The sequence below is a fragment of the Orcinus orca genome, chromosome 5 (assembly GCF_937001465.1).
Source record: "Orcinus orca chromosome 5, mOrcOrc1.1, whole genome shotgun sequence".
Taxonomy (NCBI): domain Eukaryota; kingdom Metazoa; phylum Chordata; class Mammalia; order Artiodactyla; family Delphinidae; genus Orcinus; species Orcinus orca.
Window position 1 is genome coordinate 90,511,620 of NC_064563.1, and position 12,973 is coordinate 90,524,592.

Below are 12,973 nucleotides of genomic sequence, written 5' to 3' on the forward strand. Positions count from 1 at the left end.
AGGTGACCTGAGCCTGTCTTCCAGTGGCTGGGAGCCTCCTTGCAAGGCAAGGCATGGCAACCAACCAAACCAGAGGCCAGAAGGACCCATATAGGCAAAATAGGGAGCACCTCTAGAGCATAGAGCCAAATAAGAATCTAGATTTCAAAATCATTATAAAATTCCTTCCCAAACATTTTATGATGAGAGTGGGAACATGAAAATTGGCTCTATGGTAGTATCACTAAGTAATTTCAATGAAAATATCCTTTTCACATTATGTTTAGAAAAAAGAAATGAGTCTATCATTATTCCAAAAATTTCCCTAGATAAAGGACTCAGAAGATAAAATCTATCTTGCCTGTCTTGATTGCATTCTCCTACATGGTTAGAATAGCCATTGTCTCCCTCTGTCTCTTTTTTGTTTCCTAACCCAGCAACCTTCATCCTCATATTTCAAAATCTCTATCACTCTATCTTATGTAGGAGTCTCATTCCCACCAGAATTCTGGGAAAACAGTGTCTATTGGCTCTTTGCCAGAAATCCACTGTTCCTAAGTTTTAAATTAATAGAGCAATACAATTTCTGGAGGTTCCTTTTCATCCTTGTTTATTTATTTATTTATTTATTTAAACGTCCTTAAGGCTTCAAGGGTTGCCGTAGATGTGCAGGGGCAATGATGCCGTGTAGCACCTTCTAGGACTGTATTTCATCAGCCAATCAAGTCAGGGGTTGTGAAGCTGAAGCCAATGGGTTCAGACCAGGGGCGGGGCTTACAGCAAGTAACTGTCAGTGAGATAGCAGTTAGTTGCAGCTGTTCTAGGGTGAACGGATTAGGTAGCCTCCACTTCTCACCTACATACCACACGATACTCCTCCCGAGGCTCTAGATGGTGAGTCCTCCCTTGGCTTCCCCTTCAGGAAGTTGTCCTTCTCCTTGGGTACTTTCTTCCGCAAAGAAGAACAAATGCTCCCACAGTATTCCAGCTACAGATTCAGCCAGCCACTCCCTCTTGTAGTTTCCAACTTTCCTATGGCAGCCAATCAAACACTTTTCCGAAGATCAACCAGCCTTTCAGTGTGAATTTCTGTCCCTTAGCCCCTGCCCCTCCTCCATTACACTTCCCATATCAACTTTCCAGACTGTGGCTCACCTGCCTGGCGATTGTTCCCTTTGCCTTATGAGCACCAAGAGGAAAGCACACTGATGCCGTGGTGAATCTCCTCAGGTGTATGCAGCAGAGCCGAGAGGGAGGAGGGGCTCGTTCTGAGTGAAGAAGCCTTAGGAGGGCAACAGACTGCCCACCTTCGGAGTCTGTGAGTAAGGCCCCGCTGTATTGTGTGGAGAGTCTTCTGAAGAGACAATCCAACCCCAGTTCTGTATCTGTCATAAATCAATGAGAGCTTTACAGCTAATGAAGATTACTGGGATCCCACAGCTCTCTTTTCAGGATAATTTTGTCACCAAATTCCTGCAAAATGTGGTGATTAAAAGGAAGAAAGATTTCCCATTTTCAAGTACAGAGTGAATCAGTACGATTTCCACTCCATGAGAGAGAATTTCTCAAGGCTAAGTGATGTTCAGGACAAATCCACATGCCATTTTTGAGAGGACAGTTATTAACTCCACACAGAAAGAGATTTGAGGCATTATTTAATTTATTGATAAGTTACTATAGGAAACCTATGTGGCAATTTCAAGGCAAATCAATATTTTTTACCTAATGAGGCATTAACTCATAAACTTATTCAAAATTGTCAAAAGTCAATTTAAGCTGAAGAAGAGTTTTAATTACATTGAAAATCTGTTTAATCTAAACTGCTACTTCTTTACCCATATCCTTTAAAGTATCAAACTAGAATGATATTAGCATTTACATGCTAACTTAACATGAGATCATTTTGGTCAGGGGAAAGGTTTGTTAGGAGAATTTGGAGTAGAGGTTGAAGAAGCCAAATTGAGTATTTACAGCCAAACAGGGAAATTCTGTTGAACTTGATCGTATATGTCCCTAAAGTTCAAGAATAATTAAGATTTGCAGTAATTTTATTCTTTTATGAAAGAGATTTATTAGGATTGAATGTATAAACACTTATTAAGGTTTTCTTTTTTAATTTATTTTTTTATTGGGGTATAGTTGTTTTACAATGCTGTGTTAGATTCTACTGTACAGTGAAGTGGAGTTCCCTGTGCTATACAGTAGGTTCTCATTAGTAATCTATTTTTTACATATTAGTGTATATATGTCAATCCCAATCTCCCAATTCATCCCACACCCCCTTTCCCCTTTTGGTGTCCATACATTTGTTCTCTATGCCTGTGTCTCTATTTCTGCCTTGCAAACAGGTTCATCTGTACCGTTTTCCTAGATTCCACATATATGCGTTAATAATATACGATATTTGTTTTTCTCTTTCTGACTTACTTCACTCTGTATGACAGCCTCTAGGTCCATCCACATCTCTACAAATGACCCCATTTTGTTCCTTTTTATGGCTGAGTAATATTCCATTGTATGTATGTACCACATCTTCTTTATCAATTCATATGTCGATGGGCATTTAGGTTGCTTCCATGACCTGGCTATTGTAAATAGCGCCACAATGAACATTGGGGTACATGTGTCTTTTTGAGTCATGGCTATTAAGGTTTCAAATAAACAATTTTAGAAATGAGAAAATGCTTATGGAAACATGTGTCCCTGCTTTTAGTTTGGAAAACAATAATTTCCTTAACTGTATTAAATTCTGAGAGCCTATAGGAATGTATAACTATGATGCAGAAAATAGTTTTCCTTTTTTGGTCAAACCCATTTGCTCCAGAATATTTAGTCCAGGAGTAACAGTGAGAAAATTAATAGGTGAAATTGACAATGTTTTCCTAAATAGTTTGATGCTGGGAGCAAATACCATCAGTCTATCACAATGTTCTTCCCTAATGGCACAGATTTCTCCTAGAGCAGTGCTTCTAAATAATGGCTGATTATTAGAATCACTGGGAAGTTTTTAGGTTCCTAATACTCAGGTTGCACCTTAGACCAATTAAATTAACCTCTGTGGTACCACCCAGGTATCTGTATTTTTAAAAACTCTCTGATTCCAATATGCAGTCAAGGTTGAAAATCTCTGTCTTAGAGGGATAACTGAGCTTGCTCTCCTCTACCACTTAAATTACTATCAAGATCCCTTGGTCTACTTTCAGTTCTTAACATGTTAAAGTGAGGTTAAGGAATTTAGAAATCCTTTGAGGAAAAATGAAACAAACCAAAAATAAGCAGCCCCAAACATCAGGAAACTGGTCTGACACCCAGAGCTAGGTGTCACCTAGTATTACTACAAGCTGGTCTGATGCTCACAGCTAGTCCATGCTGTTCTCCTACCGGACATATAATCTCACAGAACATCAAAATCAGATGAGTTCACTAGGAGACCGTAAATAAAGTTGGACAAAAAGAAGTCACCATGCAACCCATACAGTACCAAACATCCCCTCCCTCATCTAAAATGAGTGGCTGCTGCTTCTGTACTCATCACAGCTTTATCCCCATTCTAGTTTGCTTTCTCTATACATAAGATTTATTGAGATACCCAATCACAGAATTGTCCTTGCTTTTTTTTTTTTTGCGGTATGCGGCTTCTCACTGTTGTGGCCTCTCCCGTTGCGGAGCACAGGCTATGGACGCGCAGACTCAGCGGCCATGGCTCACGGGCCCAGCCGCTCCGCGGCACGTGGGATCTTCCCGGACCGGGGCACGAACCCGTATCCCCTGCATCGGCAGGCGGACTCCCAACCACTGCGCCACCAGGGAAGCCCTGTCCTTGGTTTGTGACAGCACCCAAGTTATAGCAAACTTTCACTTCCTTAGACCTTCTCCAAAATTACCCAGATCCACAATTAGTTCTTTCTAACATCCTTTTACTGAACCTCCCAACAGTTCCCCAGGGTGAATGGCCTCCCTCACTGAGACACATTATAAACCAAACTTGTCAACTACAGTTGTGTTTCTGGGGTCTTCACCAGAAGGGCATTGATACCCTTTCTCAAAATATCTGACTCAAGAATATTGAAAATAAGCTGGCTTTGAGACTGAAAACTGAGCAATGTTGCCTTTGAATTGGGTGAATCACAGTGGTTACTACCATTGGCTACACATTAAAATTGCCTGGGGAGCCCAAGCTGCCACCTAGACTGATTTAAATAGGAATCGCTGAGGATAAGACTCAGGCAATAGTATCGTTATAGCTCCCCAGGTGATTTCAAATAAAATTATAAATACAGGGAGAGGAATTACATAGACTGGGAAACTATACAGATTAGAAAACTGAGGCCAACAGCAAGTTGCTCAGAGTCTTTTACCCTGCAAGCAGCAGCCCATCAGACCTTTGCGTGCAGAGAGTCGCAATCTGACCAGAGAATCGACACTTTTACATTGGTGCTAATATGGTACAACGTTTGTAAACAGTGTTCACAAGGCCCTTTGATGCTGGTGTTACAATACCATGTGGAAAGAAGTAGAAGGTATAATTATATAAGGATGAACAGAACTATATAAATAAAATATATAAAAGCCACTAGATGACATGACTGTGCATATTTTTTTTTGTTTTTGAAATGCTTCTTTACATATTTATTTCAAAAATATTCACAATAAGCATGTATTCATTTAATTTTCTTTCAAAAGGTTGTTTTTATAGTCAGTAAAGAGCATATTATAAAACATATGTATGTGAAATATGAAACTGAAAAAGACATTGCTGGATTGTGAGAGGAAGTTTAGTAATAACTGATTGCTTAGCGGGGCAGCCAGATGAGATGCTAATAGACATGAGAAAAGGTTAAGCTAATATTATGAGAGAATTGGAAGAGTTCCCTGCATGAAGTTTAAGACCCCGACGTAAAACTTTCCTCACCATGGGAAGCAAGTGGGTTTGGCAGACTGCAGCTATTACCTATTTCTTCAAACCAAGACACACCATGGCCTTTGTTCCTTTTCCAAGAAGTAACAATAGAAACATGTAACAACTCCCTTGTTTTAAATCATCTTGTTTTCAATATTTTTCTTAGGTCCTTGGTTGCTATAAAAATATTTAAAAGTTAGAGAAAACATGGCCTATCAATGTCTCAGAGGAGATAAAAGAAGGCTGTTATTAAACATCATCATAGTCTATTCATTTCTGTCTGGATAGAACAACAAAAGAGATCAGAATATTCTCACCACCACCACTTCTTACTTTGGAATAGCTGCCGGAACATGCTTCCAGAGGCTCAGATAAGCTGAGAGCAGACCCCTGGTTGTCCATCCTCAGAACTAAGTAACCTGCACCAGCTTGTGGTCCTGGTGACTGGTTAGATGAAAAATCCTCTTTTCAGCTGGATAGATACAGGACGAAAATAGCTGAGTAGCGCTTGGCATCGTAAGAACACAGGATGACACTGGCTCGTCTCTATCACTTGGGGTTGTAATTCTTCTATCATCTAAATTGAAAACATCATAGAAGAGGGAGGCATCCCTAATTTGGGCACACCTTAAGAAATCACTAGAAATAACTAAAGAGAAATATAGGCTTTTTATTTATTTTTTAAGAAAAGCTGTAGAAGGCCACCAAGAAGGAAAATCTTATGTTCTTTTGGTCCTAGGTGAGTTTTGCAGAGAGTCCTAAGAGTTGGATTCAGACGGCCTATGAGAAACCACAGGATGAGTGGCCCTGTTTCTAATTTCACTTTTCTTAACAAAGGATTTACCAACATATGGCTGGATATTTTTAGGACAACATTCACAAAAACTTCTCAGGACCTCCCTGATATCATTCTAATATTGTCTTTGATCTGTACTATTGGAGGTAGGTGTAATGCTTTTTATTTAAGTGTGTTTTGTGCTTGTATTTTGTAAATGTCACCATAGAGAATTAAGAAAAGTAGCAATAATAGGAAATTAGATTTTTTTTTCTAAATTCATACCTCTATACCAAGATTTTCAATCAAATGAATCCAACGGTAATCTGCCCCTGAGGAGAGACCATGTAGATCTGATCCACATTCTTCACCTCTATTGAGTTCAGAGTATTCATACCTTCTTACTTGCTAGGTCGTGGTTAGATTTAAGTGATGTGGAGAATTGAACCAGATAAGCAGAAAATCAAAGGTTAGGGATTTTATTGTTACCTGCATCATCATAAACTAGAGTTTCATTCATATTTTAAAATTAGGTGTCCCACAGATTTCTTCACTTGGAAAAAGAATTTTCAAAGTGATAGGTCTTCTGAATGATTCAGTTACTTTTTAACCCCTTGGTAGGTGTTCCCTTAGGTTTTGTCCAAATGGTAAATTATGCCCAGCTTTTATGAGAAGAAAAGAACACTGTAGAAATCAAAAGAAAGCACATTTTTTGCATGTGCTTTTGACCTGATTAGGAATTGTATTACAAAGAATTAGAAACATTAAACTGAAGGAAATGCTGTGATACTACTTACTGCACCTTGAAAAAAATTATAAACAAAGTTAAATATTCATTTTATAGGCTTTCTAATGGGTAGTAGGCAATTAGTAATAGGTAGCTAGTTTTTCTCATTATTAAATTATTATACTAATTCCTCATTGCTATCTTGGGAATCAGCCAGGATATTTCATTTAAGGTTAGTAATTTATTAATCCCTCATTGCAGGATTGCTAAAGAAATGAATATCTGATTTACAGCATGTACATAAACTGCTGTAAATATTTTAGTAGGAACACAAGAACGAACGATTACTAGCAATATTTAATAAAGATTCTAAGAAAATGATAGACTTTGTAAAAGAAGTAAAGCATGAATTTAGTGGATGACCAATTATACTGATTCTATATGCTTAAGTGTGAGGGAGAGTTTCAGTTACAGGAATATAGCAAGTAAGGAGTGGTGCAGTATTTCATTGTCCTCAGTATTAAGAAGTCATGTCCAATTAAAGTTCTATAAATGTGGTATTTCACTGCCTTTCAATAGACATATTTTTTTGCAGCATTTTTGAACCTACACTTGAAAGACTTTCCAATTCCTCTCCCTGTGATATTATTTTTATTTGGATGCAGTTTTGAAATGTTCAGTTTTACATCTGACCAGGTGTGTATAGTAAATATGAGTAAATATAGTAAATATAGTAAATATTTTATATATCTGACTATATCTAAGATTCATATAAATACAAAGATGGCTTAAGAAAATTTGTAAACATATTTCTTCACTGCTCTGCCAGTTGATAGATGCTTATGATGTGGATAACATCATATCAGCTGTGTAGAAGAAGGAACCAGGCATGAAAGAGCTGAAATCCAGGTAGCATAGTCAAAACAGAGCCTAGGTCTGAAACTAGGTAGGCAATTCAGAATGAGTACATGTACAGCTGCTAAGAATGTGAGTAGCTGAGTATTTAATCATAATTCAAAACCTTAGACAAGAAATTGGTAAACAAGATAGAAACCCAGAGAGACTTTGAGCTACTGATACAGGACTCTAGTGGCAAGAGAATTCTGACATTGAACAAATCTATTGCCTTGGGAATGTTTCATAGTGTTCCCATTAGAATAGAGGCTACTCTCTAAGTGCACCTGCCTTAGAATATTTCAAGAAACATACACTGAACCTCTTACATGGAGCTGGAAGTGAGGAACAAGACAAAGTATACAGTCAAGGCATATACAGTATTACTAAATAGTTGGGAACAGCTGGAGTCAGGTAAAGGAGAGACAATATGCTTACTACAAGGAATATAGAATGCATTATTGACACATTAAATAGTCCTCTAGCCCAGGGGTTGGCGGCAAAGTGTTTTCTGTAAAAGGCCATAGAGTGCATATTTTAGACTATGAAGGCCATATGATCTCTGTCACAACTACTCAACTCTGCCATTGTAGTTTAAAAGCAGCCATAGACAATACATAAGTAAATTGGTATGGCTGTATTCCAATAATACTTCATTTATGAAAACAGGCATTGAGCCAGATTTGTTCCCAGGGCCCATAGTTTGCCAACACCTGCCCTAGTTAATCAGTATATAAACACGAACGTGTGTGAAAATGATTGACTTTCCCAAACAAATTTAACCAGTGATGTTAAAAACCATAATGGAAACCATGTATCCATGCCAGAACCAGAAGCAGATTACTCCTTCATTTGTCATGAACAGGTTTTATAATCATCTGATTTTTGACATAAGTGCAATTTTAAGTACTTCTATAAACTTTACTATTTGTCAACAACTCTTTAAAGGAAGAGACCATATGTTGAGAACTGTGAACGGTCTAAGATTTTACTCAACTTTCAATCTAATAATTTTGCTTGCCACAGTTTCATGGTCCTGGCAAAAGACACGGGACTCCTGGGCTAGAAACAAAGGACTTTATTACTCATAGCAATAACAGAAGCCAGAGTCTCAGCATTTTCTTGCCCCTGTTCCATGAGCCCCACAGGGAGAAGTAAAGAGGGCAAGGTGAAACCTGCATACACAATGGGTTGCATTATAGGAGAAGAAATCTGAGCTTAGAGAACTTGAATATTTTATGATGGGCAGTGAGCTCATCTGCCCTCTTGCTCCAGAGAGAGATAATATCTTTATAACACTGGACAGTATAGTAAACCTGCCTTTTTCTCTGGAGGGAGACACTTGCTTTATCTTCCAAAGCTGTTAGCCATACAAATATTCTTGAAAGAAAATATTCCTGGAAGAAAAGCAGTCAGTGCCCCCATCCATAGCATACAGAGAAACACAAGAGACCCATGAAGAATCATTTCCCAAATGCAAGGAGAGAGCCTAACACAGTAGGTACTCAGTGTTTCCTTAATGAGTGAATGTTGAATGGATGTGTTAACGAACCAAACTGGGTCTGCTTGCCCACGGGCAGTAAAGCCAATCTACTGACAGTGGGTTGTGGTGAAGGAAAGTGCAGCGTTTATTGTAAGGTGCCGTACAAGGAATATGGGACAGCTAGTGCTCAAAAAGCCTGAACTCCCCGATGGGTTTCAGCAAAGCATTTTTAAAAGCAAGGCAAAGGAAGGGAGTCCCAGGGTATATGATGAGCTCATGCACAATTCTCTGACTGGTTGATGGTGAGGTAAAGTAGAAAGATCAAAAATTGTTGCAAATATTTCCTGGTTCCAGCCAGACTCCTGAAGGGATGTGTTAATTTCTTTCATTTGGTGCGGCTGGGGGGGGGGGGTTGCATCTGTAAAACAACTCAGGAAATGTGCATGAGATACTATTATCTAGGTACTTCAGAGAGGACCTAAAGCAGAGGATATAAGGGAGACATCTCTCTGGGGAAGGCCCCATAGGGTCCTGCTTGGTTACAGATGCCCATATAGGATTTAAAACTATCAACTAAATATTTTATGATAAACACCATTAATTGGTTATTTCATAATCTGCATTACCTTCCCAGTCTCTATCCCTGCTATTCTTCCATACACATCTTCTGTATAATCCATGGCTAATTACGTAGTTTCTGGAAATTGATACGATTGTTAACTCCTTTGTGGATTTTGTGCATGATGATCCGTCTACCTGAAATCTCTTTCTTTCTCTTGTATGCCTGAAAATCTGCTACATACCCTTTAGTACTTTTGTCAAACTGTTTCCTATATCTATTCTTAAAAAAAAAAAAAGAAAAAGAAGCATAGAGATGTTCATTAACCTTTTGCTGTAGTTGGTAATGATCTGATGCAAAATTATGAAAATCCAAGAGTTAAGACTTCAGCACTTACTATGTTGTGATTAATCTTTCTATCTTGTGCTAGGCATAGGAGTGCCTGGCATGTATTCCATGCTAATAGACCAACAGATAAATGAGAAAATAACATTTTTATATTATTAGGTCCAAAACTATGCAGATGCCGTACAGTGGATGGATCCACATTTATTTTTTGATATATTTACACCAATAATTCTCTTTAATGTTGCATTTGACATGGATGTTTACCTGCTCCACAAGTTATTCTGGCAGGTAAGAAGTGTTATTTTCAATAATATTATTCACTCATGAACTACTACATGTTATCTGTGTTCAGATTTTTTTACAGTTTTAAAAATCAACTATATTTAGGTATAATTTATATGCAATAGTATGCATACATTTTGAGAGTACAGTTTGATGAGTTTTGACAAATATCAACCTATCAAGATATAGAAATTTCCATTATCCTAGAAAATTCCCTCAGACTTCTTTGAAGTCAATCCCTCATCAATGCCTCAGAGAGGTAAGTACTGATCCAACTTTCTCTTTTTTAATGATTCAATTTCATTTGATTTACCTTAGAAATTCTGTCCAAATATTATGTAATTTTTGGTACAGATAGTCATTTGCAAGGTCATGGGGTACAAGTGCAAAGACTAACTTTCTCATTACTTGTCATTTCTATATAGTATATTTCTTTTGAATATTAATTCAAAGAGAAAAGTAGGAAATCATTTCTATAGCCTTATTATTAAAGTCTCAAATAGATGCCAGGTGAAAAAATTTACATAGTGACTATTACAGGCATTATTTTCAAAAGTCATTCCTAAGCAAGATAAATTATATTCAATTAAATTGATTAAAAAATCCATTACATATTGTTTTTAACAGGTTCTTCAAGATTTACATAACAGTGTCATTGTCTTCCATGTATGACTTAGATTCACAATCAAAAATAAGTCTCCACTTTGATACCACTGTAGTTTTCTTTTTTCCAAAAATTTTTACTTTTGATGAAGTTCAATTCATCAATTTTTCTTTTAGAATTTGTGTTTTTATGTCCTATTAAAAATTATTTGCCTATTCTAAGGTCACTAAGATCTTTTGCTATGTTTTCTTCTAGAAGTTTAATAGTTTTAGATTTCACATTTAGGTCTAAGATCCAATTTGAGTTAATTGTTTTATATGATGTGAGTTGGGTGTTCTGTTTCATTTTTTTTCATATGGACATTCAATTTTTACAAAATCATTTTTCTTCTTCCAGTTTTATTGAGATATAATCAATGTAGAGCACCATATAAGTTTAAGGGGTACATCATGATTTGACTTGTATACATCATGAAATGATTATCGTAATAAATTTAGTGAACATCCATCATCGCACAGATACAAAATTAAAGAAATAGAAAAAAATATTTTTCTCTGTAATGAGAACACTTAGGATTTACTCTCTTGACAACTTTTGTGTGTAACATACAGCAGTGTTCATTATATTCATCATATTGTTGTACATCACATCCCTACTACTTATTTATTTTATAATTGAAAGTTTTGAACCTCTGGACTGCCTTCATCCAATTCTCCCTCTCACACCCCCTCCCACCCTGCCTCTGGTAACCACAAATCTGATCTCCTTTTCTATGAGTTTGGTTGCTTGTTTGTTTATTTTTGAAGTATAATTGACCTATACCACTGTGTTAGTTCCTGTTACACAACACAGTAGTTTGATATTTATATACTTTTCAAAATGATCATCACAATGTCTAGTTACAATATGCCACCATACAAAGATGTTAACTAGTTATTGCCTATATTACCCACACTGTACATTTCATACCTGTGAATCATTTATTTTGCAACTGGAAGTTTGTACGTCTTAATCTCCCTCACCTATTTCTTTCCTTCTCCCAACCCCTCTCCAGGTGGCTACCTGTTTGTTCTCTATATCTATATAAATCTGTTTCTGTTTTGTTACATTTGTTCAGTTAGTTCTTGCCACAGATGGCAAGATTCCATTCTTTTGTGGTTGAGTAATATTCCATTGTGTGTCTGTGTGTTGTTTGTGTGTGTATATATATATATATATATATATATATATATATACACACACACACATATATAAACCGCATCTTCTTTATCCATCTATCGATGAACATTTAGGTTGCTTCCATACCTTGGCTATTGTAAATAATGCTGCAATGAACATAGAGTGCACATATATTTTTGAATGAGCATTTTCATTTGCTTTGTATAAATACCCAAAAGTGGAATTGCCAGATGATAGGTAGTTCTATTTTTAATTTTTTGAGGAATCTCCATACCGTTTTCCATAGTGGCTGCACCAATTTACATTCCCATGAATGGTGCATGAGGTTTCCCTTTTCTCTACATCCTCTCTAAAACTTATTTGTTGTCTTTTTGATAATAGCCATTCTGACAGACGTGAGGCGATATCTCATTGTCGAAATCAGGGATTTGCATTTCCCTGATGATTAGTGATGTTGAGCACATTTTCATATGCCTATTGGCCATTTTTCTGTTTTCTTTGGAAAAATGTCTATTCAGATCCTCTGCCCATTACTTAATAGGTTTGTTTGTTTGTTTTTGATGTTAAGTATTATGACCTCTTTGTACATTTTGGATCTTAACCCCTTATTCAATATATTGTTTGCAAATATCTTCTCCCATTCAGTAGGTGATCTTTTTGTTTTGTTGAGAGTTTCTTTCCTTCACTATGCAAAAGCTTTCTAGTTTCATGTAGTCCCATTTATTTATTTTTGCTTTTGTTTCCCTTGCCCAAAGAGACATAGCCAAAAAAACGTTACTAAGACTGATAACAAAGATCTTACTACCTATGTTTTCTTCTAGAAGTTTTTCAGGTCTTACATTTAAGTCTTTAATCCATTTTGAATTTATTTTTGTGCAGGATGTGAGAGAGTAGTACAGTTTAATTATTTTGCATGTAGCTATTCAGTTTTCTCAACACCATTTTTTGAAGAGGCTGCCTTTCCCAAATTGTACATTTCTCCGTCCTTTGTCGTAGATTAATTGCCTATATAAGTGTGGGTTCATTTCTGGGCTTTCCATTCTGTTCCATTGGTGCATGTTGCTGATCTCGTAAGCTCAGATGCGTTTCAACAACCCTGCATTTTTATTCCCCCCCTCACATTTACTGTTTTTGACATCATATTTTACATATTTTTGCTTTATGTATCCCTTTACTACTTATTGTTGATATAGATGATTTTACTACTTTGGTCTTTTTACCTTCCTACCAGCTTTTAAGTGGT

The 12,973-nt window shown here is 36.8% G+C and overlaps 1 protein-coding gene across 1 annotated transcript in view; it reads left to right on the forward strand.

The window, feature by feature from the left end:
* Positions 1 to 810: 810 nt before the first annotated feature.
* The window catches only part of SLC9C1 (solute carrier family 9 member C1), a 101,181-nt gene continuing 89,018 nt past the window's right edge, over positions 811 to 12,973 (forward strand). The window contains exons 1-4 of the mRNA XM_049710331.1: positions 811 to 873; positions 5,619 to 5,821; positions 6,977 to 7,077; positions 9,825 to 9,953. Of these exons, the coding sequence (XP_049566288.1) occupies positions 5,662 to 5,821; positions 6,977 to 7,077; positions 9,825 to 9,953 (390 nt within the window). The 5' untranslated portion in view covers positions 811 to 873; positions 5,619 to 5,661. The remainder of the gene's footprint in view (positions 874 to 5,618; positions 5,822 to 6,976; positions 7,078 to 9,824; positions 9,954 to 12,973) is intronic.